Raw genomic sequence first — 25,172 nt, forward strand, 5'->3', positions numbered from 1 at the left:
AGTCGGGCCTCTCCCCTGGCCCCTGGAGGCGGGGCCTGGGGGTGCACATTCAGAGCCCACGCTGCTGGCTGGGGTGGGAGGGCGGGGTGCCAAGGAGAGAGGCCCAGAGCTGGGTGTCCTCTCCCGGAGGAGCGAGTGTCCCCCTGAGCAGGGGAGGCGGTCCTTCCCTCAGGAGCGTCCTTCTCTCCGTCGGCCCCCAGAGGAAGGGATGGAGCCCCAGTGCCGGCTGCGGACGCTGTCCTGGGCGCTCAGCTGCTTCTACCGCTGACCCAGAGGAAGTGTCTGTACCCCCCGGGCTGAACTCTGACCCTGGACGAGGAACAAACATGTCCTCCTCCCCCCCAATACATACCAACCCCAGAAAGGTAGCCCACAAGTCTTCCTTTCACAAAAGGCTTATCATCAGCCTGGAGGCCTCGGGGTTGGGGGGAGGGGCAACTTTTGGAGAAACTTGCGATCAACAGGGCCCAGGGAGGGGTCAGGGTGGGGAGATGTCTGCAGTGTCCTGCTGTCCCCTTAGCTGTCCCCCAGTGGACTGTGAGCGCCTGGGGCCCAATCAGACATTAGGGAGGACCCTGGGCTGCCTCAGCTGTGACGGCTCTTCTCTGGAGTCTGCCCCTCCAGCACCCCCTCTGGGTGTCTGTGCCCGACTCAGGGCGGTCACTCCAGGCCAGGCGTGCTGGATGAAGCGGTGCCAGTTGGACGCCCCTCCACTGGCCCCTGTGGCCCTCTTCTCTCTCTATCACCACATGAAGTCCCCGTCCACTTTCGTAGCTGCCAGGTGTCAGTATCTACCTTCTGGGGAAGGGGGGCTCCTGGCAGACCCCAACCAGGGAGCAGGGCTCGCACTGCCGGCCACTCCAGGGCCAGACCCACAGTAGGCCTTCAGCACAGAGACAGATGACCGATCGCCCACCTTCCAGCCAGCCTCCTGCACGACCCCCAGGGGACCTGCACTAGTTAGGGTCCTTGGATTGGGTCTTTTAGGACCATTCCGGCCCCTGGAGCCCCCAGCTCCCGAGCTTCAAATACCCACTTGGGGCACATTCTAAAAGCCACACTAACCTACACCCCGACCCCACCCCCGCCCGATGGAGGCAGAAGCCCAGGATTCGTCCCAGAACGGCCCCTTTAACAGGGTCGGGGCAGAACTGGGCCGAGAAGTGCGGGCTCACCGGACAAACTGGGAAACCGAGGCCAGAAAGGACGTGGCCTGGGGACAGGCCCCGCGGCGGAGCGCAGCAGACCTGCGCGCTCCCGCTCCCCGGCGCCGCGCCCTCGCTCGGCCCGCGGTGGGGGCGCCCCGAGCGGCGGAGGCGGATGTGGGCGGGCGGCCGGGCGGGGCGGGCGCGGGGCGGAGAGAGGGCGGGCCGGCGGGACCAAGCGCGGCGGGCGGGCGGCCGGCCCAGCGCAGCAGCGCAGCCAGCGCAGCCCGGAGGAGCCAGCCGGCGGCCGCGCACGAGCTCCGGGTCCGGCGGCGCGCGAGGCCCGCCCGAGCAGCGCCCGCCGCGGCCTCCAGCCCGGCCCCGGCCGGCCGGCCCGCGGGGATGCGGAGCGGCGGGCGCCGGAGGCCGCGGCCCGGCTAGGCCCGCGCTCGCGCCGGACGCGGCGCCCGGTGAGTCCCCGCCCGCCCGCCGCCCGCCGCCCGCCGCCCGCCGCCGGGGCCCGGATTTCCTCCCTGCGGCCCGGCCGCTTTGTTCGCGGCCGCCGGGGCCGGGGCCAGGGCCGCGCGCGGCTGGAATGGAGGCGCGGGAGCAGGAAGTGGCCGAGCGCGGCCTGGGCGGGGAGGGCGCGGGCCGCGCCGGCGCTGGGGGTGCGTGCCTCCGGCCCCGGCCTCCCGCATGACCTTGGGGAAGCGGCTCCGCCGGGCGAGGCCCGGGCCGGAGCGGAGGGGTGCGGCCGCGCGCGGGGGGCCGGGGCACCGTTGCGGCCAGGGGCTGCCCGGGCGCCCGGCCAGGGGGGCCCCGGCGCACAGTAGGTGCTCAGGGGGCCGAGGAAAAAGCTCGCCCCGGCCCTGGTTGAAGTTTGTGGGTGGGCCCTTGGAAGGGACTTCATTTTCCCATAGACAAAAAGTTGTCCATGGTGGCTGGGTGCCCAGGCCCTCCCACAAAGGACTACAGCCCTCCTGGGCCCTGAGACTTGTTCCTGAGCTGGGTGGGCTCTGGAGGTTCTGCCCACCCAACCCAGAGGCCCGGGGCAGCTGGTGAACTTGGTGGGTGGGATTGGTTCCCGAGTATTGTCGCGGTGGACAGAGTTGGGGCCCTGGGCCTGTGCTCTGTGGCCAGAGGGCCCCCGACATTCACTCCTGGCCCCCTCCCACCTTGTTCAGGCCACCCCTAACTGCTGTGAGCTCTGGTCCAGGTGAAGGGTGGGGTACATTTGTGGGGTTTGGTTCCCTGCCCCCCAGCTGAGCATCCAGTTCATAAACCAGTGTTTTGGACGCAGGGGAAGGGGGCCCTTCAGAGCACAAATTATTATTATTTTTTTAAGGTTGTGACTTAAATAATAATAGCAGTAATTCACCTTTGTGGTGAAGTCACTCACAGGACAGAAGCAGCGGGAAGCAGAGGTCCCATCCGTGCCGCCCACCCTGTGCCCAGAGGCAGCCCAGGCCTTGGCTGGGTGTGTGTGTTTCTGTGCACACGCACACCACCCTGTGTATGTGCAGATATATTTTTACACACGGGGCCATCGGCAGCTGTCTGACTCTGTCAGCACCAGGCCCTGCTCAGGCCCCAGTGGGGGTAGGGGCACATCCAGAGGTCTTTGAGTCCAGCCCTCTGCCTCCAGGCCACGCCTACTCAAGTGTCACCAGAGCCCCCTGTGCCTGCCAGGTGGGGCTCAGAGCCCTGTCCTTGGTGGTACCTCTTCCACTCTTACTTGCCATCCCTGCCTGTGGGCTTGCTGAGTGTGTTGGGCAAGGAGCGGCTTCCCTGTCCCAGACACAAGGCAGTGAGTGGGTCTTCCTGCCCTTCCAAACTTAGCCCAAGACAGTCAGTGCAAAGTGGCCTTCTCTGGGTGCTTAGCCCATGCCTCAGGAGGCCAGTAAGGTGGGCTGTGGGAGAGTGTCTAGGTGACTATAGGAAGACCCATGTTGGAGGTACTCAGGGTCTCTGCCCGGCCCGGGTGTCCCCGAGAGGAGTCTTTGCTGGCCTGCCCTCATGAGTGCCCACCTCGAAGGGTAGCAGAGGACTGCTCACGGGGAGGGTGCTCTTTCCCAGGATGCCCGGAACCGGTGATGTGAGAACGGGGTTTTGAGGGATGCCTAGGAGTTCATCCAGCAGGGGAGCAATGGGGTGGGCCACACAGGATCAATGGCCAAAGTGTCTGCTCAAGAGAAGGCTGCTGGTGGGCCTCCAGAGGGCGGGTGCCAGTGCCTCTGAGTTTGCACAGTCCCCCCCCTGCCACTTGTTGCCTCCTGAAAGCTGTAATTATGGGTCTGTAACCACCCTGGACTGGGTGCTCCTTACAGACGGGACTCGTCTGTACCTCTCTTTGTCCCCAGTGCCCAGCTCTGAGCCTGGCAAAACCAGAGATGCCCGGTACATGTTGGCCGAATGAATGAACCAGATTCAGACCGGCGGGGGCGCTGTGGTTTAGGAGGGGTTTGGCGTTTCTCTGGGGTGGGTGTGTGTAGGGGGTGTTCATGTCACCCTGGAGGGCTCCGGGCTCTCATTTGCACCAATTGCCTGCACTCCTGCCCCTGCCTTCTTCAAACGTCACGTTTGAATTTCTCTCCTTTCCCAGTCTGGGGCAGGGAAGAGGAGCTCTGGATTCTGCCTGGGAACCCCAACCTCTGGGCAGGAACACCATGGACAGGGAGAACTGGGCACCCTCACCAGGGGATTGGGGAGGCTGAGTGGTGTGGGCTGAAGCAGTCAGAGGGGCTGCCTGGAAGAGGTGGCCTCCGTTGGGCCGGCAGGTTAGGGAGGCTGGGATATACCAGGAGGGCCTTTTGGGGATGGGAGTGATTTGTACAAAGGTCAGGGTAGGTGGGAATGGGTCAGTAAGGAGGGCAGTGAGCTCTGAGGGCTTGGGGGTCCAAGAGGGGTGGTGGCAGGGGCTTGAAGCCCAGGGGGAGGGGAGGCCTGGGCTCAGGGAGCAGTGTGAGTGCCTTTGTATCAGGTGCCGTGGCAGGAAGGCAGAGCGGGGGCCAGCGGTGGCTCTGGATGCTAAGAGGGGACAGGTCGTGTGGGAAGACGCACCAGGGCTGAGTCCCCAGGTGCTACGGGCCTCCTGGGCTCACCTCGAGGTCCGAGGTGTGTCCCCAAGCCCAACACAGCCTCACACTTCCCTCTGCTTCTTCCAGAGGCTGTTGACAGCCCGCTGGGCTCTGGGAGGACCCTGCTAGAGGCGTGTGAGCGAGGTCTGGGCCACGCAGGCCCGCGGGAGCCCCGACACCATGAACGACGTGGCCATCGTGAAGGAGGGCTGGCTGCACAAGCGAGGTCAGTGCCCGCGGGGCCGGCGGGGCTGAGGGTCCCAAGTGGGCCTGTGGCTCCTCAGTGGCCGGGGGCGGCCTGGGCCGTGGCTGCCGTGCGAGCGAGGCCTCCCTGGGCTCCTGGACCCTCCTGGACCGGCCCGGGTGCGCTTTGGGGCCCAGTGTCCCCACGGCCTGGAAGGCATGGCCTCGTGGGACCTCCCGGGCGGGGACGTGTGCCCTGGGCCGGCATGCAGCCCGTGAGTGGCTGCCTGGCTGGGGCCGTGGGCGGGAAGAGCCACCCGCTTTCCTGGAAGGCAGTGAGGACGCTGGGGCCGGTCCAAGGCCTGGCGCACTAGCAGCCCGGGGCGCTGCCCGAGGGCTCCTGAGGGCAGGGCAGGGCTGCTTGGCCTGGCTGTAGGCGGGAGGGGGCTCCGTGCCACCCAGTGGCCTGGCTCGGGGTGGGTTTACGCTGGAGCTGCTGAGCCGGCTGGCCTGGAGCCCCCTCAGCCTCCCCTCTGCTCATTCACGTGGCCCTGTGCCCAGGGAGGGGCTCAGTGAGGAGCTGCTGGGACGGGAGCTTTGGGCCTGGGCCCCTCGCCTTCCGGCCCTGCCTGCCCCGCCGCCCTCTGTTGCTTAGCGGCCGGTGGTGGGGGGCTGGACAGGCCTCCTGTCCAGGTGCCGGGGTAAGTCCCGCTCTCCTGCTCCAGGGCGGGGATTGGCCAGTCACCACCTGCTCCCCCAACTTGCTCTTCCTCCAGACCTGTTCCCTCCCAAAGCTCTGGCGATCCCACGCTAGCTAGCCACTAGCCACGCCACTCTTCGTGCACACCCTCTGGTGAGGGTGTCCCCGTCCCCACCTCGGGATCCCACAGGCTGTTGGGAGGGGGAACCTCAGACACAGGTGGAGCACACAGGGAGGCACGGCAAAAGTGGGTGTCACGAGACTGGTTTTGTGGGATGCATAGGAGCCTCCCAGCAGAGCAGGCTGGGAAGCTGCAGGAGCTGCAGTGGACAGCACAGGAGCGATGGAGATGAGATCTCAAGGGGCTGCAGAGGGCACGAAGCAGGGGATCAAGGATGTGGTCTGCTGTGTGCTTTTAGAGCTCACTGAGGCGGCTGCAGGGAGGACAGCGCACTGGGCCTCAAGACGGAGGTGAGGTGGCCGCAGGGGCCTGTGGTCCGTGGCGAGCCCCTCCAAGGCTTCCTGCACCCACCGGCCTTCCGGATCCCCTCCCCCAGTGTTTACCCCTTCCTGACCCCCAGGAGTACCGCTTCTTGTGCCTGGAGCCTCCCACCCCCGCTCCCCGTCAGGTCCACTCTGTCTGCCTCACCTCATAGCCCTCTTCAGTGTCAAGGATGCCCTCTCTGGCCCTCGTCCCTGTCCTCCCCTCTGTGCCTGGTGGCAGCACAAGAACACACGGGGATCGGTGCCTCTTAATCCTTTTGGCAAATGTTTGTTAACTGACTGTTCGACCAAGGCCTGACCTAGGAGATGCCTCGGCCTTGGGGCTGCCCGGGCTCCTGTCCCAGTCACTGGGGCATCCACTGGCCAGCCAGGTTCGGGTGGGAGTGCCCCTCTCATGCTGGGTGAATTTTAGAGTGCCACTCTGGGTGTGTGCGCCGGGGGCACGGGGTGTCGGGCCCAGTGGGGCATCCAGGGAGCTGGGTTTTGACCTGATTCTGCTGCCCCATCACTGTCCTTCTCCAAGGGCAAGTCTGTTGACTCCTTGGCTTCCCCATGGGTACAGTGGGTGTGGTGATGGGCGAGGGCCTGGTGGGGTAGGCCCTGGGGTAGAGTGCAGCCAGACTCAGGCCGGGACAGAGGGTCCTACGCGCCCACATGCCTCCACTCTTCTTTCTCCAGCCCACGTGCCAACCCAGGCAGTGTGTGGGGTGGCGATGTGGCACTGGCCCTCTTGTAGCTCGGGAGGGGTCGTGCCGTGTCCCACCTCCACTGCCTGCCCTCGAGGCCCCCCGCCGCCCTCCGCTCCCCGTTCCCAGTGACCCCGTGGGAACCTCTGTGTGTTGCAGGCTCATCCCACTGCCCCCACTGCTGTCTGGTTCTCTCTTGTGTCTGTCTCTCGGTCCGTCTTCTACGGATCTGTTCTTTCCCGCAAACGTGGGCTCTTCCTGTGTGCTGGACTTTGGGGTGACTGGGTGAAAGGAACGGGTCATGTGGCCGAGGGGTGGGAAGTGGGTGGGCTTGGCTTAGATGTTGGGGGATCGAGGAGGACCCCGATTTGGGGCTGGAGGTGCGTGGCGGTGCCGTTTCCTGAGACTGGGGCCGGCGGGCTCGCGTACACTTCCTGGGTGGGGATAGCGTCCTGGCCTTGGTCGTGGGCGGGCGGACGTGCAGGGCGAACCCCGCGTCACAGGCAGGAGGATGGACGGCTTGAAGATGCTTCTGTATGCGTGCTCCGCTCCCAGAACGTCCCTCACCTGCAGCGTGACACCCACCTCCCGGCCCTGCCCCCCCTCGCCTCTCAGGACTGGCTGGAAGAGGGAGCCAGGCCTCCTGTGCGGTGGCTCTGGGTAGAGCTGGGGGGGTCCCTGGGCTGGGAGCGGGCGGAGGGCTCCTGCAGCACTGGTGTGAGGTCCCACCGCCTCCCTGCCCCCTCCCCCAGCCGGGGGTCTGATCCCCAGTGGGGTTGGGGGAGCTCCGACTGTCCTCCAGGTTCTCACAGACCCCTGAGGCCCCCACGCTGCTGCTCCCTGTTACGTAGGTTGGGGGGCTGCTGTGGGACGAGGGCCTGCATTGCCCACCGTGCCGTGTCCGCCCTGCGTCCAGCCCAGGGCCTGCACGTGAGGGGCGAAGGGACCTTCGGGGCTGAGTGGGTGTTGGGAGTTGACCCAACGGCCCGTTGGCCAGGGTCAGGGCAGGACAGACCCCCGGCCGCCAGCTCCTTCTCCCGCCCCTCAGGGACATGGGCTCCCATCTCTGGGGAGGGCCCGGGGCTGCGGCCCTGGTGTCCTGATGCGTGTACCCTGGGCCAGAGCAGCCGAGGGGGCGGAGGAGAGCCCGGGATGGCGGCTGACGCCACAGCTCGAGTCCCAGCCCTGTGCTGCCCTGCGGCACCCAGGCAGGCCCCCTGGCCCTCGGTGTCCCCAGCTGTCCCCAGGAGAGAGGGGTCCAGCTGCTCAAGGCTCAGAAGGTGGTGAGGAGGAGGGCTGAGCCGGGTGGGGCCGCAGGGACCGTGTGCAGATGTCCTGCGAGACGGGTGGACATCCCGAGCTGTGGGTGGGTGTCCCCAGAGGTGGGCAGCCTTCCTGAGTAAAGCGGGACGTTCTGAGTGACAGGCAGGCATCCCGAGTGATGGGCGGACACCCCGAGCGGTGGGCGGCTGCCGTTCGGCTCCAGCCGCTGGCGCTGGGGGCCGGTGGGCCCGGTGTGGCTCAGAAAGTCCCTTTCCAAAGCTTTGGTCTATTACATGCGCTCTGCTGATGTTTGAAGGTTGACAGTTTAAAAACCTTGTCCTCCTTCAGGATGCAGGTCTGGCTGGACTCGGCCTGCGGCCTCCAGTTCTGTCTTTAGGCTGTGTGCGGTGTGCAAGCCCACGGGCCTGCGTCCGTGCAGCTGCTTTGGGACGTGTCCCCAGGGCCCCGCCGTCCCTGCCCACTTGCCCTGGTGCCCGCCGGGCTGTGCACCACCTCGGCTGCAGCCCAGCCCCACGGAGAGTTGCTCCAGCAGAGCCCCACCCGCGGGTCCCACTCGCGGAGCCCGTGGAGGGGGCAGGGTCTGTGGGCGTCCTCCTGGTTGTCTCCAACCCACGGAGGGGCCAGCTGGGCCACGTGGGCCGGGAGAAGGGAGGATGCTGGCCGCGGGGTGAAGGAACGGGCTGAGGGTCTGGGTGGGGGTGGGGCACTGGCCTCGGGCACCCCTGGGCTCACGTGGGCCGGCTGCTGGCCTGGCCAGGAGGGTCCAGAAGGGCAGCCACCACGCCGCAGCCCGGCAAGCGGGGGCTGAGGGGCGGGGTGGAGGAGAGCTGGCCTGTGGGCACGGGGTCCCCCGTCCAGGACCCTCCCTGGACGTGGCCCCAAGTGAGGTCTGCCCGATGCGTGCACACGTGGGAGGCTAGCGTCCGTGCGTCGGCTTAACTCCCCCCACCCCAGGAGCTGCGGGCCTGGCGGCGCCCTGTGTTCACGGGGCTCAACACGGGGCTCGGTGGCGCTGGTCCCTGGCGCGTCTTAGGCCTGGCTGTGGCCGCCCCTCCCCCCCAACACACGCAGCCCATTTCTGGCCCAGACCCTCCCCCAGTTCCAGGCCCTTGCCACCCCGCTGCGCCGGTCCCAGGCGTCCTGGTGGGGGGCGGGCTTCTGGACTGTGGTGGCTCCTCCCCCCTACCCTCCCTCGGTCCTGGCCAGGTCCTGCTTCCGGCTGCAGCCCTGGGCTTTACCTGCTCCCTGAGGTGGCTCTAAGCTGGGGAGCCGGTGGTCTCACCTGCTGACACAGACCCCCACCCATCCCCAGTCCTGGGCTTCCCATGGGGCGGGGCCGTAGGGGTGCAGCCCGGCTCCCCTCTAGAGGGGGCGACGGCTCTGCTGAGCGGACAGCAGGGGCCGAGGCCTGCAGGGGCCTGTTGAACCCACTTCTGAGCACACCTGCCTGGGGGCCCGTCGGGGTGAATCGTCTGTGTGCACGGCCTGGCCGCTCTGCCTGGGCAAGGGGCTCACGGGACCGTCAGGGGAGGCAGGCTGCTCCCTTCGCCCCGTTCCCCAGGCTGGAGGGTGGGGCTGTCCTGGGCCCTCCCCCCGCACCTCAGCGTCCCTGGCTCAGGCGAGGGATGCCCAGGTCCCCTCCAGGTCTCGCCGCAGCGGCCGTGGCTTTAGTCCCGGGGGTCCCCTTGGTCCACTGAGGCAGATGCGTGCAGGCGGCCGGCCCAAGGGTGGGAGCAGGTGCTGGGGCCTCTGCTCCGTAGGACGGTGCCTTGGAGGGGGGCCCGTTCCTCGATTGGTGCCCCTGAGCCCGCGGGCGGTGGCACGAGGCTGAGGCCGAGGCCTGCCGGCCTGTGTGGGACCAAGTTTCCTGTTTTGTGAGCCGGTTGAGTTTTCCCTTCAAAACAAACAACGAAAGAGGAAGCTCGGGCGTCCTTGCGCTGGGGGATGAGGGGGTCACCGCTGCCCCGGGCCTGAGGGGCCCTGAGCGGGCTGTGCTCCTGTCCGCTTCCTGGTCCTGTGGTGATGAGGAGGGGGCCTCTACCGGCAGCCCAGCCGCCCCAGGGAGCTGAGTGTGCGCCCTGTACGTGGAGGGGAGGGGGCCCTGCCCACTGCCAGCCCTCAGGAGGGGCCTGGGCCGGGTCGCGTCAGGCCAGTTCCTAGAAGTGCCGTGGGAGGGTGGGGGCGGGGGCCCTGGCGCGGCTGGCATCCCCTCTGCCCGGGCGCACCCGGCCAGGCTCGTTGCCAGCGCCCTCCCCGCGGGCCCTCCGGTAACTGGAGCCGGCGGCCACCTGCCGCCTCTGCACCCGTAGCGGTGGGTGCCCCGGGCCCCCGCCCACTCGTCCCCAGGGCTAGGCCCCCAGCCCGGCCCGGACCTGGCCCCAGCAGCTTGGCAGAGGGCCGCGTGCGCACCCGGCCACGCCCACTCGACCACGCCCACCCGGCCACGCCCCTGCTGCCTTTCTTCCTGCGTCACGCGCGGCTCCTTAACCGTCCGAAATAAATAACGCTCGAGTTTCAGGAATGTTGGCATTGATGGGGGGTTCTCTGGTGCCTCTTCTGCCACCCCTGGGGGCCTTGGGGTGGGGTCCCCTGGGCACTTGGTTTGGGCTCACAGATCCCTGAGCAGGCCCAGGACCACAGACCCCCCGGCCCCTAGCCTCCTCCCGGCTGGTTCCGCCGGCCCAGAGGCCTCAGCCGGTTGTTCCTGGCAGGGGTGGGGGCCCCATGCTGGCGCTCTACCCCGGGCTGGGAGGCGGGGTACGCTGTGAGCTGGAGTTTGGGGGCTGTGATGAGTTCGATCCGGGCTGGGGCCAGGGTGGGTGTGGCCGGGAACATGAGGTGAGAGGGCTGGCAGCTGGGAGGATGCAGCTTGCCATCATGTCACCATGTCCCCACCACGTCCCCAGCCAGGTCTTGCTGTCCTCATGGTTGTCGCACCAGTTAGGGAACAATAAAATAAGAGCTGGGCGGCTGGGAGGTGGAAGGCCCTTTCTCTGGAGGGTCCCCCCGACCTGTCCCTCATTCCCTTGCCCCCTCCCCTGTGTAGGTGGTGCTTTTTCCTGGAGGAGGTGGGGTTGGTGCTTGGAGCCCCTCGCCCCTGGGGAGGGCCCTGGCTCACGGAGGCTGGGGGTCACATAGACGCCAGGGTCTTGCTTTGCCTCTTCTGAGGGTCTGCAGGGAGCGAGTCTGGGCAGGGCTGGTGCCCACAGGGCTCTCCTTTCCTGCAGCTGTGTCTGCAGGGAGGGCTCTGCGGCCACCCCACCTGCTCTCCCGGGAGCCCGTGCTGCCCGGCTGTTCACTCCCGCCCCCTCCCTCTCCTCCTTGCCTCCGCCTTCCCCGGGGAGCCCCGGCACCTCCCTTGGTTTCATTGGGTCTATCCTGGGCTCTCAGCACAGGAGTGAGAGGCGTGTCCCTAGGGAAACATTCTGGAAACCTAGAACTTAAGTGCCGTGTGGCTTTGGGCAGACGCTGCCTGAGGGCCTAGGCCAGGACCCGTGGTGGCCGGAGTCCCCTCTGCCAGGGCCTGTGACCCAAGGGGCCAGCAGATGGGGGGAAGCTGGTGGACTGACAGGCCTGGGGGCTGCCTGCTCCACCTCCCAGGCCCACCCGGCCTGGAAAGTGTAGGCCCCAGATGCCCCTGCAGGCAGAGGTATGGCTGTGGCTGCCCTGAACCCTGGACCCAGCCCAGCTCTTTCCAAGCAGCCCCCGTGAACCCTGCAGTATTGAGGCCAGGTGCACATCAGGCGGAGAGCGCTGGGGAGGCGGGCGGCGGGGCGGGCTGGGGTCAGGGGTGGCCCCTTTTTCTGGCCTGTGCAGCAGGTGATGTGTGGTGCCCAAGGAGGAGGGTTTCCAGAGAAGGTGGCCAGGAGGGTGGGACGTCCAGGCCCAGGAGATGTGCAGGCAGCTGCAGCGAGGGGGGCTGTCGGTCGTAGCTGGTGAGCGGCCCGAAAGCCGGCACCGTCCTGGGGCAGCGGGAAGGGGCAGGGAGACCCCAGAGCCGTCTGCTGCACTTGGACGGTGGGGGGCGGGGGCACAGCGCTGCTCCCTGACTGCATCCCTCCCTCCCACCCTGCCTCCCCACGTTCCTCTTGGGTCTGTGTGCATTGGGCTGAGGCCTTGGGCCCGTGCCTGCTTGATGGCAGAACCAGCGACCTGCGAAGAGTTCTCGGTTTGTGTCGAGGAGTGAGCCCCGCCTGGGCAGCCGGGCCTGGGACTCTGGCCACCATCTATCTGCCTCTCTGTGACCTTGAGAGCCCTCTCCCTTTGGCCTCGGTTTCCCCCAGGAGTGACTGGTCATAATGATCCCACCTTCTCGGCCTGCCAGGCAGCCTGGGGGCGGCCCATCCGGGCTCGGGGGGCTGTGTCGGGGGAACACCCGTCCTCCACATGTCCCCCCGCTGCTGGGCAGGGAGTGGCCATCTCTCCTCTCCTTTTGTCCACACTGGCCGTTTGTGCCCCCGTGAGGACCCTGAGAGCGCTGCCCTCGGAAAGGTGTCCCCAGGAGCAAGGAGCAGGCGGCGTGGCTCGCCCGACAGACCCGGGCTCTGCCGGAGTGGGGCGTGCCCCCTCCCTGGCACCGGTTCTCGGGCTTTCGCTGACTGTCCGTGATCTGGTGTCCTGCCGGTGGGACAGGGACACGGGGACGTGGGGACACGAGATGAGCCAGGCCCGCGCCCGCCCCGCTTCGCTCGCGGCGCCGGAGGGGGTGATGGCGTGAGGCAGCTGTCCATGAGCGATGGATGTGGCGGTGGCGGGGGTGGCGGGGGACCGCGTGGTGGCCGCCGTCAGCTGGCACCCGCTCCCCCGGCCTGCTGGGGCTCGCTTTGCTGTGGAGAAACAGCTCAGCGCCGCCTGGCTCCCTGCCAGCCGCCGCCTGCCACCGCTGCGGCAAAGCGTTTATCCAGCAGTTTCCCCGGGAGCTGGGGACTCAGACCGTTCACGGATCCCATGGTGTGGCAGCCGGCGGCCTGCGCTTGGGGGCTTGGAGGGGCTGAGGTGCCTGGCAGGGGAGGACTCGCGGGTGGCAGGCCTGGGACGTGGGGAGCCTGTGCGCTGCGCCCCTGGGGCCCCCAGCGGCTCGGGTCCTGCCCTCCGGGCCTCCTGCCGGGGGTGCCCTGACCCACAGCACGGCCTGGGACCTGGGCTGGGAGGTGTACAGACACAGGCTGTCAGCCGGCACCCGTCCTGTGCCCGATCCTGGCTGTGTGGCCCCGTTAGGGTGATTTGGGCTGTGGGAGACGAGTGATGCTGGTGAGGAATCCCCCTTCCTCGGGGGTCTTGCAGCCCCTTTCTGGGGATGAGCTGGGATGGTGGGAGGGCCCTCCTGGTGGACGACACATGGAGACGCCGAGGGGGCCGGGGCTGGGGGCTGGGGGTCCCAGGGGGGCAGGAGGAGGAGGGAAGCCCTGCCTGGGCACAGGAGCCTTGCTGACCTGGGCGCCCCCCCGACGCCCACCCCACCCAGGGCAGTTGCCTCCTCATCTGGAGCCTGGGAGGCAGGTGGGCAGGCCTGGGCATTCGGGGTTCAGGGGGCGTGGGTCCCCTTCGCTGGTGGCCGGGTGGGGCTCCAGTGTCTGGGAGGGGTGGGTATGGTGCCGTAGGGCCCCTACCCCGCCCTGGCCCAGGGCTGGGCTTCTGAGAGCCCCCCACCTTGGGGAGGGGCTGAGGATGGACCCTCCAGGTGGGGGGTGGGCACCAGACCACGCGTGCCTCCAAGTGCCCGCCCCCAGCTCCGGTCTCCCGGCCGGGGTGCTGTCCTGCCCTGCGCGGAGGGGAGCTGGGCCATCTGTGATGTGGGGCTCCAGGGCCCCGGTCTGAAGCGTTCGCTCAGGTGGGATGGGGTGGCTGGGAGCCCTTCTGGAGTCCTGGGCTGGGCTTGGGCGGGAGTGGCAGGGACGAGGGGACCCGACCTGGGCCCAGGTCCAGGCCAGTCGCTGCTGACCCCTGGTGTGGCCGCTGCTGGGAGGCCACCCGGAGGTGGGCGGGCACCTGGCCCCCGAGACCAGGGGACCCCCTCTCCCCCGTTTAGGGAGCGGCATCCAAGGAGCAGGCCTGGGCTTTCTCGTCTGTTCCCAGCATGGGCCGTTTGCGTCTGTGCTGCTTTATCCCCCTCGCTGGCCCACAGGTGTTACAGCCGCGAGGACAGAGCCCAGCCGTGGCCAGGCACAGGGCGGCCACCTCCTCCCCTCGCCCCTCCTGTGTCACCCCCGTCCCTGGGCCGGCCGCCCACTGGCATCCTGTCCACACTGAACTCGTTCAGATGCAGGCCACGGCTCAGGTTGCAGCTGGCGGCTCCCAAGGGACCGCCTGGCTGGACGTCTGCAGGCAGGAGTGCCCCAGAGGCTGAAGAAAGGGGTCTGTGGGTCTCAGAGCCTTGGCCCTGGCCTCCCCGGCCCGTCCCCCCGTCCCTCGACCCGCCCAGCGTTCCTGCTCCTCCTACGGGGTTCTGGATGCTGGCTGCTGAGGGCCAGGGGCCGAGTGAGGCTGCCTCCCTGGCTGTCGCTTCCACCCGTGTGTTGCCCGACTCCTGTCGCCTGGCCCCCCTTCAGTGCCCTGGGTCTGGGGGCTTGTGGCCCATCCCCCGGACCCCCCCCCACGGGCTCAACAGCGTTGGGGGCTTTGCCCCTCAGCCTCTTTCTGGCCAGTGCCACTCCCGCCACCCACCCCCAGTTCTGGATCCCAGAACTTTCCCAGCCCTGGGGGTGGCCTTGTGGGGTGAAAGCTGGAGGGCAGGTGCTGGGTCACGTGGCTGGGGGCGGGTCCCCCTCCCAGGGCCTCAGCCACAGTGGGGTCCGAGGCCCAGGCTGGTGTGTGCGGGTCCTGCCGAGCGCGGACGCCTCTCCGGGCACACACGTGCCGACTGCCCGCGTGGGGTGCGGCGCTGGGGGGCCACCGTGCTGGGCACGGTGGGGGCCAGCAGCAGTTGGTGATCAAGATGGATTCTCGGGGCTGCACGGATGAGGCACTCATCACTCTCCCCGCGCACTTAGCGTCCCGGGGAGCGGCAGCTGGCGGGACGGGAGGCACTCCATCAGGGGCCGACAGCTCCAGACTGGAGCGCAGGCGGGTGCCCGGGATGGAGCGGGGTGGGAGTGAGCAGCGGGTGCCCGGGATGGAGCGGGGTGGCCGGGATGGAGCGGGGTGGGAGTGAGCAGCGGGTGCCGGGATGGAGCGGGGTGGGCCGCATTCGGCCCCGGAGCCAGCTCTGCTGCACCCTGCACAGGGGCGGGGGAGGCTGGGTGGGACCGGTGGCTGGGGGGCGGCCCCCGGGCCCAGGAGGGGAGGCAGCATCCAAGGATGGCCTCAGCCTCAGCACCTTCCCAGCCCCCGTCCCCAGGGGTTTGGGGGGCTCGGAACTGGGTGGAGGCCCTGCTAAATGCTGTCGGGGTGAGGGCAGGTTACCGGCCGACGCCCGGGTCCTCCCTCGCCCAGTGGTGTCTGGCCCCGTGGAGACCCCTGCCCGAGCTCCCTGGGGAAGGAAGGGAGTGGCTGGAGGCCCCGACTGCCCAGCATCCCCCAGAGGCCCTGGGTCGTGCAGGGTGAGAGCTGGGCGGTGAGGCGGGGGAGGAAGAGCGGACCGAGGCGCGGGCGTCTGGGCCTTTGCTCGCCCTCCAGGTGGCTGCGTGTGGGGCTCAGCTCGTAGGCAAAGTCCAGCCCCCTCCCCTCCTGCTGCCCGGTGGCCCTCTGCTGAAGCGGGCGCCTCATTAGTAAGTTCTTTGGTGGTGTTCAAACTCCTGGCTCGGCAAAATGTAAATGAAACGTTTTTTCTGGGTGTCAGTATGAAAAATGGCAGTCGCTGGAACGTCACAGAGGACATCTGCTGTGATTCTTGCGTGTGAGCGCCTGTTCATGGCTGACGCTGCAGAGCTTCAGGGAGAACTTTCCTGGGGACCTGGGTGACCCGTGGCTGGGATGCGGGGGCCCAGGACGGCAGGTCCCAGCCCGAGGAGCACACAGCCGCCTCCTGGGTCTGGCTTCACAACAGCACTGGGCCCCTGGACAGAGTGTAGTCACACGGGCAGGGGGGCTCTGTCGTGAGCACCCACCCTGGGGACGTGCTGCCGGCGGGCTTGTGTCTGCCAGGCAGGCCCCCAGGAGTCGCACTCTGAGTGCGATGCTGGCCCCCCACTGCTGGATGCTGGCTAGGCTCCATCCTCTCGGCAGGGGCCAGCTGCGGTGGGCAGCCCAGTCGCCACGGTCACCACAGTAGCTGCCGCGTCCACCACCTGGCGGCACCCAGGGTGGGTGGGGAGGCCTCTTGGCCCTGAAGGTCCTGGCGGGTGGCTGTAGCTGGTGCCCGCGCTCTGGTTGGAGACCCGCTGGTTTGGCACCACCTCCTCCAGGAAGACCCTCTGGATTGGGCCGGCTTCCCATCAGTTGTATCGCTTCCCCCAGGTCCAGGTGCTGACCTGGCCCCCTTTCAGTCACAGGTTCAGGGTTGGCACTTCATCAGAGGTGGTGCTTTCACACAGTGAAACCTATCTTCCCACCCACCCTGTGCCTGCCCCAGGGGAATCGGGGTCAGTGCCCCGAGTTGGGGCATCCTGGGCGCATCTGTCCCGGCACAACCAGCTGTGACTTACCCTGGGGAGCGGGCTGTGTAGGGGGCCGGGAGCGTGGCCCGGCGGCTGCAGCCCCTCAGCGCCTGCCCGCCTGCGTGTCCTCAGGTGAGTACATCAAAACCTGGAGGCCCCGATACTTCCTCCTGAAGACCGACGGCACCTTCATCGGCTACAAGGAGCGGCCGCAGGACGTGGAGCAGCGCGAGTCGCCCCTCAACAACTTCTCCGTGGCGCGTAAGTGTGCTGGCGGCCGCCCGGGGTCGGGATGAGGGTGCCGGGCCGGTGGGCGGGGCGGGGAGAGCCCTCTGGGCCCAGCGGCCCCACGTGGGGTCCCCCCGGCCTCTGTGTCTGGGGTCAGCAGTCCTCCGGGGACCAGGCTGGGCCTGCGGCTCCGCGTCACCTCAGGGACCGGTTAGTGGTCAGCTCTGGCTGCCAGGGATCTCCGAGCCGAGCCCGAGGTTGTTCCGGGCGGACTTCTGGAGGCTGGAGGGCCTGGCCTGGGGCAGCCGGCCGACCTGGGCCCCTCCTCCAGCGGGGGCCAGACGAGCCCACCAGGGCCTCTTTCCCCAAAGCCCTCGGCAGAGGCAGGAAGAGTGTGGGGGTCGGGGGCAGCCAGCTTCCCGGGGCCTCTGTCGCCCCAGCCCGAGTGCCCACCACGGGTTTTCAGAGGCCCCAGTCCACCGTGGCAGTGCGTTTGTTCCCACCCTCAGCTGGGGTGCCAGGGGGGTGGGTGCAGCACTGCTGGCCTGGGGCGTCTCAGGACGCTGAACAAACTTGCACTTTTTCTAAACCAAGTGCTACTGTGGCCTTGTTACGTACCTGCAGGGGGACAGCGGGTGTCACCCTACCCACGGTGGGGGGCACCCAGGCATGGGGACGGGTGGGTGGGTGGGATGCTGGGCGGGGCGGGCCTTCCGGCCTGGTCCCTGTTCCCGGTGCTCTGCCCAGGCTGGCCCGGGACGCGGGTCTGTTGGGCGAGTTGGTGATGGCTTGTTGACCAGCACACCCCGGGGTCCACCTGGGCTGCTGTCTGGGGTGCACAGTCCCGGCTCCACCCCAGGCTCCTTCATTCACCCCCCACCCTCCGGCTGGCTCTGCCCTCCCTGCCCTCCCTGCCACGTGCCTGGGAGCTCGGGGTTCTCTGGCTGCCCCCCCTGCACCACCACCCCCGCCGCCAGACCGCAGGTTCTGGTCCAGGGTCTCGGGAGGGGGCATAGCACAGGTGGCCGATCCTCGGCTGACAGGGAAGGATTCCCAGCCTCCGCGCCTGCAGATATTCCGAGGTGGGGGCCGTCCTGCCCAGCCCCCAGTGTGCCTGGCCCCGTGCCGCAGGGCTTCCCGTGGGAGGAGCAGAGGCCGTGCCACAAGGGAGGCTCCCTCGGGGGCGCTTTAGCAGGGCCCGTTTCCTGTGAGCCCTGAACCCCCTCCCAGGCTCCTCAAGTCTCAGCAAAGCAGTAGGTAGAACAGGGACCTGGGGGTGAGGGGAGGCCAAGGAGGCAGACCCCCGTCCCCACAGCCTCGTGGCCACATGGGAGCCTCACTGCAGTGTGTCTGGGCTCCCCGCGGGGCCTCCTGGGTCAGGCTGGGGGCTTCCGGGCTTGGGAAGGATGCTCGGCCAGGGGGGATGCTGCTTTGCTGGGGGGCTGAGGCCCCTCAGGAGTGTTCCCCAGGCTGAATGCAAGGGAGCACGGGGGGTCTCTCAGGAGGCGCGTGGGAGGTGGGCACCACCCCGAGGGGCTTCCTGAGCAGTGGGTGGGGCTGGGGCCCTGACCCGGGCATTAGGCCAGCAGGGGCTCCAGGCGCAGGAGCAGAGGCGTGGGCAGGGGTGAGCAGCTGTGCAGGGGCCTCTGTGCCAGGGGCTCTTCCTTGGGGATGGGTTCCAGGGTGGAGAGATGAGAAGTCAGGCCCTGGGTGGGTGTCAGGCGCCTGAGCCCTGGGGGCTCCTGGTGGTCTCCGATGGGCTGAGCGAGTGGGAGGGGGCACGTGGGGACCCAGAAGGCTGGCCGCACAGGTTTTCCTCTCTCCCCTGCCCCGTGTAGACACAGGCCGCCCTCCGCATAAGGCTGGGCCCCCAGCCCCCTCCTGGCCCCACGGCCTGGCAGACCATTCCTCGCTCCCTTGTGCTCGGCTGAGCCCGGCCGGGGCCCCTCGCGGTTGCCAGGGCCTAGACGCTGGAATGTCGGAGACCCCTGCGCTGGCCCCGCGGCCCCCTCCTGCCTCATACAGGCTGGGCTGGAATCCAGCCCCTCTCCGGGCCTGGGGCACCTCCACGGTTCCTCGGCTGCAGGTGTGCGTGTTCCAGGTGTGCATGTGCCTGTTTTCACTCCCGTGTGCACCTGGGGGCGTGGGCAGCAGTGCGGGGAGGGCGCAGCCCAAGTGGCCTCTGGGGTGGACAGGCAGCTTCTCCGGAGGGTGAGTCACTACCCCACTCCGTTCTGGGACTGGCCCTGCGCCGAGAGGGGGCAGGCGGAGCGCTGGTCGTTGTGAGGTTGGGAAAGTGGTGGGACGTTTCTGCTCGGGAAGGGCGAGCTGCCCTCCCAAACCCCTCACCCTCCGGCTGGTTGAGGGCCATGTCCTGGCTGGCCGGGGGACTTGGAGACCTAAGGAAGGACCACGGAGGGTTGACCGGCCCCCAGACACCCCCTGAGGGGCGCCGCTGAGCTCTCTGAGCAGGGGTCCCAGCTGGAGTGGGGGTCCCGGCCCCCTTTTACAGGGCGGGAGACCAAGGCTTGGGGAGGGCTGGGTTGTGGCGGGTGGGCCGGGGCGCAGTGCAGACGGATGCTCGCCTGCCCCCAGAATGCCAGCTGATGAAGACGGAGCGGCCGCGGCCGAACACCTTCATCATCCGCTGCCTGCAGTGGACCACGGTCATCGAGCGCACGTTCCATGTAGAGACCCCTGAGGAGCGGTACGAGCTGGAGGACGAGTCCCGGCGCCCCCATCCCGGGGACCTCGGAGGGGGAGGCCCCAGGCCTGGGTGGGGCTGGGACCTCACCCGACTGACTGCCCTGCAGGGAGGAGTGGACAACTGCCATCCAGACGGTGGCCGACGGGCTCAAGAGGCAGGAGGAGGAGATGATGGACTTCCGGTCGGGCTCGCCCGGCGAGAACTCAGGGGCCGAGGAGATGGAGGTGGCGCTGGCCAAGCCCAAGCACCGCGTGGTGAGGCCCGGCCCTGCCCTCGGGGCCCTGCAGTCGTGGGTCCCCGCCCCGCCCAGCTCCCGCACAGGAGTGAGGGAGGGACGCCAGGTTCGGGAAGGCCCGGGTGCTGTTGCTCCCACCGTCCCCCCGAACCCCAGGGGTCCAAGTTGGGGCGCACAGCCCCGTGATCTCCCACGAGCCCTGGACCCCCTGGACCCCCCGGACCCCTCGGGCCCCACCTGTGCTCGGCCCCGAGGCTGGCCGCGGCGGCCCTGGCCTCTGGCACCCCTCACCACTGTTGGGCCTTCAGCAGTCACCATTGCTGCCCCCTGACCCTGGTGCCTGCCCGCTATCCTCAGACCATGAATGAGTTTGAGTACCTGAAGCTGCTGGGCAAAGGCACCTTCGGGAAGGTGATCCTGGTGAAGGAGAAGGCCACGGGCCGCTACTATGCCATGAAGATCCTGAAGAAGGAGGTCATTGTGGCCAAGGTAGGGGCCGGGGCTGGGGGCTGGGGCCGGGGGCTGGGAGCCGGGGGCCGGGGCCGCGGTGTGGGGCCGGGGCTGGGGCCGGGGCCGGGGCCGGGCCAGGCGGGGCGGGCGGCTCAGTGGGCCCTGTTTTCCAGGACGAGGTGGCCCACACGCTCACGGAGAACCGCGTCCTCCAGAACTCCCGGCACCCCTTCCTGACGGTGAGTCCACTCTGGACCCTGGGGGGACAGCTCGGGCGCCAGGTGCTGGGGTCGCGCAGTCATTCGCGCCAACTCCTCTTCCCCTGCGAATCTGGCGGGCTTAGGGCCCCGCGGACGGCGGGCGGGCCTCCAGGAGGGGCGGGTGGAGGTGCGTGGTGCGGGGTCACCGGTGCACAGAGAGGGCAGGAGGCCTGGCCTGCCCTCTGGCCCGCTGAGACCCTGGGAGGCCACGCTCCGCGTGCCCACCCTTCTGCACGTTCTTCCACTGCTTCCCTTTGAGGCTCACTCCGGGAGGTCCCTGTCCTGGGGGAACCTGGGCCAGGAGGGGTGTATGGAAAATCCCTGGCCTTCTGGAGCAACAAAGAAGTGCCTGGAATTGGTCTGCCAGGCCCAGCCAGCTCCGCCCCCAGAAGGCCAGCAGTCAGGCAGATGGGGCTCAGGACTCAGGCCTTGGGCGACCCGCGGCCGGCCTCCGAGGTCTTGTGCCCGGGACCACCGTGGGCCTGTCCCCTCCGCTCAGCACAAGTGTCCTCGCTCCAGGGGACGGCCTGACCCAAAGCAGGGGCAGAGGAGTGGTCAGACTTGCGGTGGTTCTCTTCCTGAGACGTTTTCTTACGAGAAACCTCAGACTTCACGAGCAGACGTCGTGCTTGTTCGTCCAGACGTTACTCGTTACCGTGCCTTTGCCTCATGTGCTTCACTTGGCCCTTTTCCCCTCTGTCTGGCTGGAGGATTGTGAGGAAAAGGCCAGGCTCTGTCGTGCCCTCCACCCTCCAGTGGGTCCCTGTACAGGACGCTAACGTCGCATTCCGCAGATTCCCTGGTCGGTGCGGCCGGCCTGGCCGTGAGGGAACCGAGAGAGCCGGGGAGGGTCTCCCATCCGTGTTTCTGTGAGCGGGCGGTCACCAGCGGGCCTTTCTTTTTAAGTGAGGCCGCCTGTGGTTTGAGGTGTGAGGGCAGCGGGGCCGGCCCTGCAGCGGCGCCGCCTCACGGCCCCTGGACCTGCAGCTGCTCGTCCTCGGGCGCGGCCGGCGGCAGCGGGGTACCCCCCGCCCTGAACAGGGCGAAGCTCCTGCCCAGCTTGAGGGCCGGGTTTCAGCCCTGCTTCCCTCACAGGCCCTGAAGTACTCCTTCCAGACCCACGACCGCCTGTGCTTCGTCATGGAGTACGCCAACGGAGGCGAGGTAGGGCCCGGGTCCCGGGGGCGGCCCTTTCTGAGCCTCGGGTGTCTGGGTGGCTGCCCTCCCAGCTCCCCGCCTGGTTAGGGTCTCCGCCCCGTGACCCTGGCCCAGGTCGCCGGCCCCGCTCAGGCTCCCCGTCCCGCAGCTCTTCTTCCACCTATCCCGGGAGCGGGTGTTCCCCGAGGACCGGGCCCGGTTCTACGGCGCCGAGATCGTGTCCGCCCTGGACTACCTGCACTCGGAGAAGAACGTGGTGTACCGGGACCTCAAGGTGGGCGGGGCCGGGGATCGGGGCGGGGCTGGGGCGGGGCGGCGGCGGGGAGGCGGGCTGACCCGGAGGCCGCCTCCTGCAGCTGGAGAACCTCATGCTGGACAAGGACGGGCACATCAAGATCACGGACTTCGGGCTGTGCAAGGAGGGCATCAAGGACGGCGCCACCATGAAGACCTTCTGCGGGACGCCCGAGTACCTGGCCCCCGAGGTGCTGGAGGACAATGACTACGGCCGGGCGGTGGACTGGTGGGGGCTGGGCGTGGTCATGTACGAGATGATGTGCGGCCGCCTGCCCTTCTACAACCAGGACCACGAGAAGCTCTTCGAGCTCATCCTCATGGAGGAGATCCGCTTCCCACGCACGCTCAGCCCTGAGGCCAAGTCCTTGCTCTCAGGGCTGCTCAAGAAGGACCCCAAGCAGCGGTGAGCCCTGCCCTGGGCTGCCCCCCAGCCACCTGTCCCCTGAAACCCCCAGGGAACGACCGTGCTGGTGGCCGTGTGTGATGTCCTCGGCCTGGGCTGGCCCGGGCAGAGGGCCTGCTCACACCTGCTCAGGACTCTGCCGGCAGCTCCTGCCCACCCAGCACCCTGCACCTGCTGCAGCTGCCTGGGCTGCTGCCTGGCGGCCGACCTCAGCCTGTGGGAGGAGGGGTCTGAACCTTGGGCCCAGCAGGTGGCGACCCCGTCACTGTGGCCTCCGTCTCCCCGCAGGCTCGGTGGGGGCTCCGAGGACGCCAAGGAGATCATGCAGCACCGCTTCTTCGCCAGCATCGTGTGGCAGGATGTGTACGAGAAGAAGGTGCGCGGGGCCTGTGCACACCCCTCCCCCTGCACACACCCGCTCACGCTCCCACACCTCACACACATACCTGCTTACACACCCACACACGTGAGGAGGCCTCCGAGGAGTGAGGCAGCTGCTTCCTGCATGTGTGCCTCTGCCCTTTGCCCTCTGAGGGACCTGGGAGCCCCAGGCCCTGGCCCATGCTGGTGGGGTGGCCAGCAGGCCCAGGAAGGTTGTCCCTAGGCTTGTTGGGCACCTGTCCCCAAGCATGCTTCCACCCCACCCCGCCCCTGCGGGCCACACACGGCCGGCCGAGCCTCTGTCCCTGTGAGACGGGGCTCTCCCACCCTGCGCTGCTCCGGCCAGGGTCCTGCCGCCTCCTGGGCCTGCCCTCCAAGGGCTCGAGTCCCAGCCCCGACCGAAGAGCCCCCCTGCTAGTTGCTGCTAGTTCCCAGGCAGCCCTGCCCCCGCGCCAGGGGTCGGGGGAGTCGGGGTCCTTCCTCCCGCCAGCCTGTCCCTCTGCAGTTGCCCTTGCATCCTGCGTCGCGGTGAGTCCTCTCTGGCCTGACGCTGCTGGGCCACTCTGCCATCCGGGGGCCGCGAGTGAGGCCGGTGGCTCCGCAGGTGGATCCCTGAAGGGCGAGGCCCCAGAGGGGACGTGGGTAGAGGAAGGCCTGGCCCCAGCCTTGGGGTGGGGAGTTGGGTCCAGGTCCAGGTCCAGGTTCAGGTGTGCCGGGCCGTGCAGGGCGAGGCCTGTAACGCAGCCCCCTTCCTGCAGCTCAGCCCACCCTTCAAGCCTCAGGTCACGTCCGAGACGGACACCAGGTATTTTGACGAGGAGTTCACAGCCCAGATGATCACCATCACGCCGCCCGACCAAGGTGAGGGGTGGTCCTCCCTGCCGACCCCTTCCTCCTTTCCAGGCAACAGAACTCCGTGCTCAGCATTTTACTGGGAAGGCTCCCTCAAGGGTGGCCATCAGGGCGGGGGGGGCCCTGGGATCGTGGGATGGGGGCTCGCTGAGGCTGGACGTGGAGTCTGGGAGGCGAGCCCTGGGGCCGGCCTCGCTTTCCTGGTGCCCGGGAGCTGAACCGCCCCTCCCGCCCACAGATGACAGTATGGAGGGCGTGGACAGCGAGCGGAGGCCTCACTTCCCCCAGTTCTCCTACTCGGCCAGCGGCACGGCCTGAGGGGCCAGCCGGCGGCGCTTGGGACGCCGCCGTGGGCAGCCACGTGCTCCGAACGAGGGCTTGGAAGATTCGGGAGGAAGCCTCGCATGGATGATCTGTATTTAATGTTTCTTATTTCTGGATGCGTTTGGGCGGAACCATGCCGTCCTCTGACACGGATGGGAAGACGCCTCGTGCTGTGGGCAGGGCTGCCCGCCTTGGGGGCGGTGTCCTCTTGGCCAGCCAGGTCGGGAGGAAGACATCCTGCGGTTTTTCTTAATTTATTCATCCAGTTCTCCAGACGTGGCCTCGGCCTTGGGAACGATTAGATTCACGTAGGAAAACGTTGAGGACTTCTGCAGCCAAGTGCAATCGGGCCCGGGTGGGCCCTGCCCGCGGCCCCTCCGTCCCTCTTGCCGGCTGTCCCTGGCTGCCCCTGTCTCGGCCCGGCCGGGGGGCCCCAGAAGCCACCTGGCCGTGGTGTGCTGGCCCGGCCCCCTCTCGCTCGGGGTGGGGCACGCAGCAGTCCCAGCACTGAGGCTGGAGGAGGGTGGCCCCTGCAATGGGGCTGGGCCGGGGCTCGCCGGCGAGATAGAAGAGCCAGGTGACATCTGTTGCCGTGTATTATGCTGTTCCCGTGCATACTGGGGTTTCTAATCTCAGGAGAGAGCCCTTACTCCGCCCCCTTCCCCATTGGGACCGTCTCACCCAGTGGCTTCCCCTGGTAGCACCTGTCCTTAGAGAAGCTTCACTCTCCTGCTGTCGCCCTGGCCCCACGTGACGCCTTTCGGAGGGACCGTCGCTGCACCCTCCGTGTCTCCCGGCCGGACGCTGCGCTGCACCGTGGCGTTTTTTATACTCAACTTTAGTATTTTTACTATTACGAGACTTTCCCTCCAAATTCTTCAATAAAAATTGCTTTTCAACTCTGTGGCTTGTTTTGCTGGGTGGCAAGTGAAGGAGCACGTGGCCGGTCCGCTTGAGTGGAGCACCCTGTCCTTCCTGCCCGGTCTATGCCCGGGGTTGGCCTGCCCGGAGGCCCCAGGGATGACCTTTGAGGGACGATGTCCCCCCACCCCACTCCGGCGGGACTCACCGGAGGGGGATGCCCTGGCCGTCCGTGTCTCCACCTGGCTTCACCCCACCCCCACGCCCCAAGGAAGCCACCCGGACTGCACAGCCGTCTGCCTACCAGCTCTGTCCATGCAGTGCCGCAGACCCTGACCACCAGGAAGGACCAGCCACCCTGCAGGGCCCAGAGCTGGCCAAGGCCGAGACTCGGGTCACTGCCAGGCTCTGGGCCCTGGGGCCTGAGGAAGCCCGAGAGAGCGGCCTGCCGGCGGTCATACCGCAAGCCTGGGACAGCCGGGAGTGGGTCCGGGGCGCCCGAGCAGCCCAGCGGGACGTGCCGTGGGCGCCACCTGGTGGGCGCGGAGAGGAGCCGGCTGCCGGCACTGGCCTGCGCGTCGGCCTCCAGGCGCCCGCCCAGAGAGGGGCGGGCGGAGCCTCAGCCCCTCCTCTCTCACGAGGACTCAACCCCGCAGGCGTGGCTGGGACAGGGCCGGGCGTTCACAGGGCCTGGCGCCTGGGCCCGGGGGAGGGGGCAGGAGCAGCCTGCTTCTCCAGGCTCCGGGGCCGGTGACCCTGACAAGACATTCCTTGGGGCGGGGTGGCTGCCGCTTCTGCTGGAAGGGGCGCCTGCGCGGAGCATGGGGTGGGTGGGGTCAGTCAGGCCTGCGGGCGCCTCTCTGGGCGGTGCCTGATTGCTCAGTTTTTTTTTGTTTTTGTTTT

General features: G+C 68.2%; 1 protein-coding gene across 2 annotated transcripts; it reads left to right on the plus strand.

The window, feature by feature from the left end:
* The first annotated feature begins 1,519 nt into the window (after window positions 1-1,519).
* Window positions 1,520-24,307, plus strand: AKT1 (AKT serine/threonine kinase 1). Of its 2 annotated transcripts, XM_060095546.1 has the most exons (14): window positions 1,520-1,615; window positions 4,310-4,448; window positions 16,246-16,374; window positions 18,937-19,048; window positions 19,155-19,302; window positions 19,641-19,772; window positions 19,907-19,972; window positions 21,089-21,157; window positions 21,300-21,425; window positions 21,508-21,636; window positions 21,736-21,851; window positions 22,140-22,227; window positions 22,991-23,093; window positions 23,323-24,307. In XM_060095546.1, the coding sequence occupies exons 2-14, from the start codon at window positions 4,403-4,405 to the stop codon at window positions 23,400-23,402; spliced, it is 1,344 nt and encodes a 447-aa protein (XP_059951529.1). In that variant the 5' UTR covers window positions 1,520-1,615; window positions 4,310-4,402; the 3' UTR covers window positions 23,403-24,307. The 2 variants fall into 2 exon arrangements, with proteins under 2 accessions (XP_059951529.1, XP_059951528.1); XM_060095545.1 differs by having other exon boundaries at window positions 21,508-21,851.
* The last annotated feature ends 865 nt before the right edge of the window (window positions 24,308-25,172 follow it).

Source organism: Mesoplodon densirostris, chromosome 4, assembly GCF_025265405.1.
Source record: "Mesoplodon densirostris isolate mMesDen1 chromosome 4, mMesDen1 primary haplotype, whole genome shotgun sequence".
Taxonomy (NCBI): domain Eukaryota; kingdom Metazoa; phylum Chordata; class Mammalia; order Artiodactyla; family Ziphiidae; genus Mesoplodon; species Mesoplodon densirostris.

Bases quoted from the DNA above. Each gene is read 5' to 3' on its own strand.
- AKT1 (XM_060095545.1), top strand. From the start codon at position 4,403: ATGAACGACGTGGCCATCGTGAAGGAGGGCTGGCTGCACAAGCGAG. The intron at 19,773-19,906 runs GTAGGGGCCGGG...CCTGTTTTCCAG, and splicing joins AGGAGGTCATTGTGGCCAAG to GACGAGGTGGCCCACACGCT. The intron at 19,973-21,088 runs GTGAGTCCACTC...CTTCCCTCACAG, and splicing joins CCCGGCACCCCTTCCTGACG to GCCCTGAAGTACTCCTTCCA.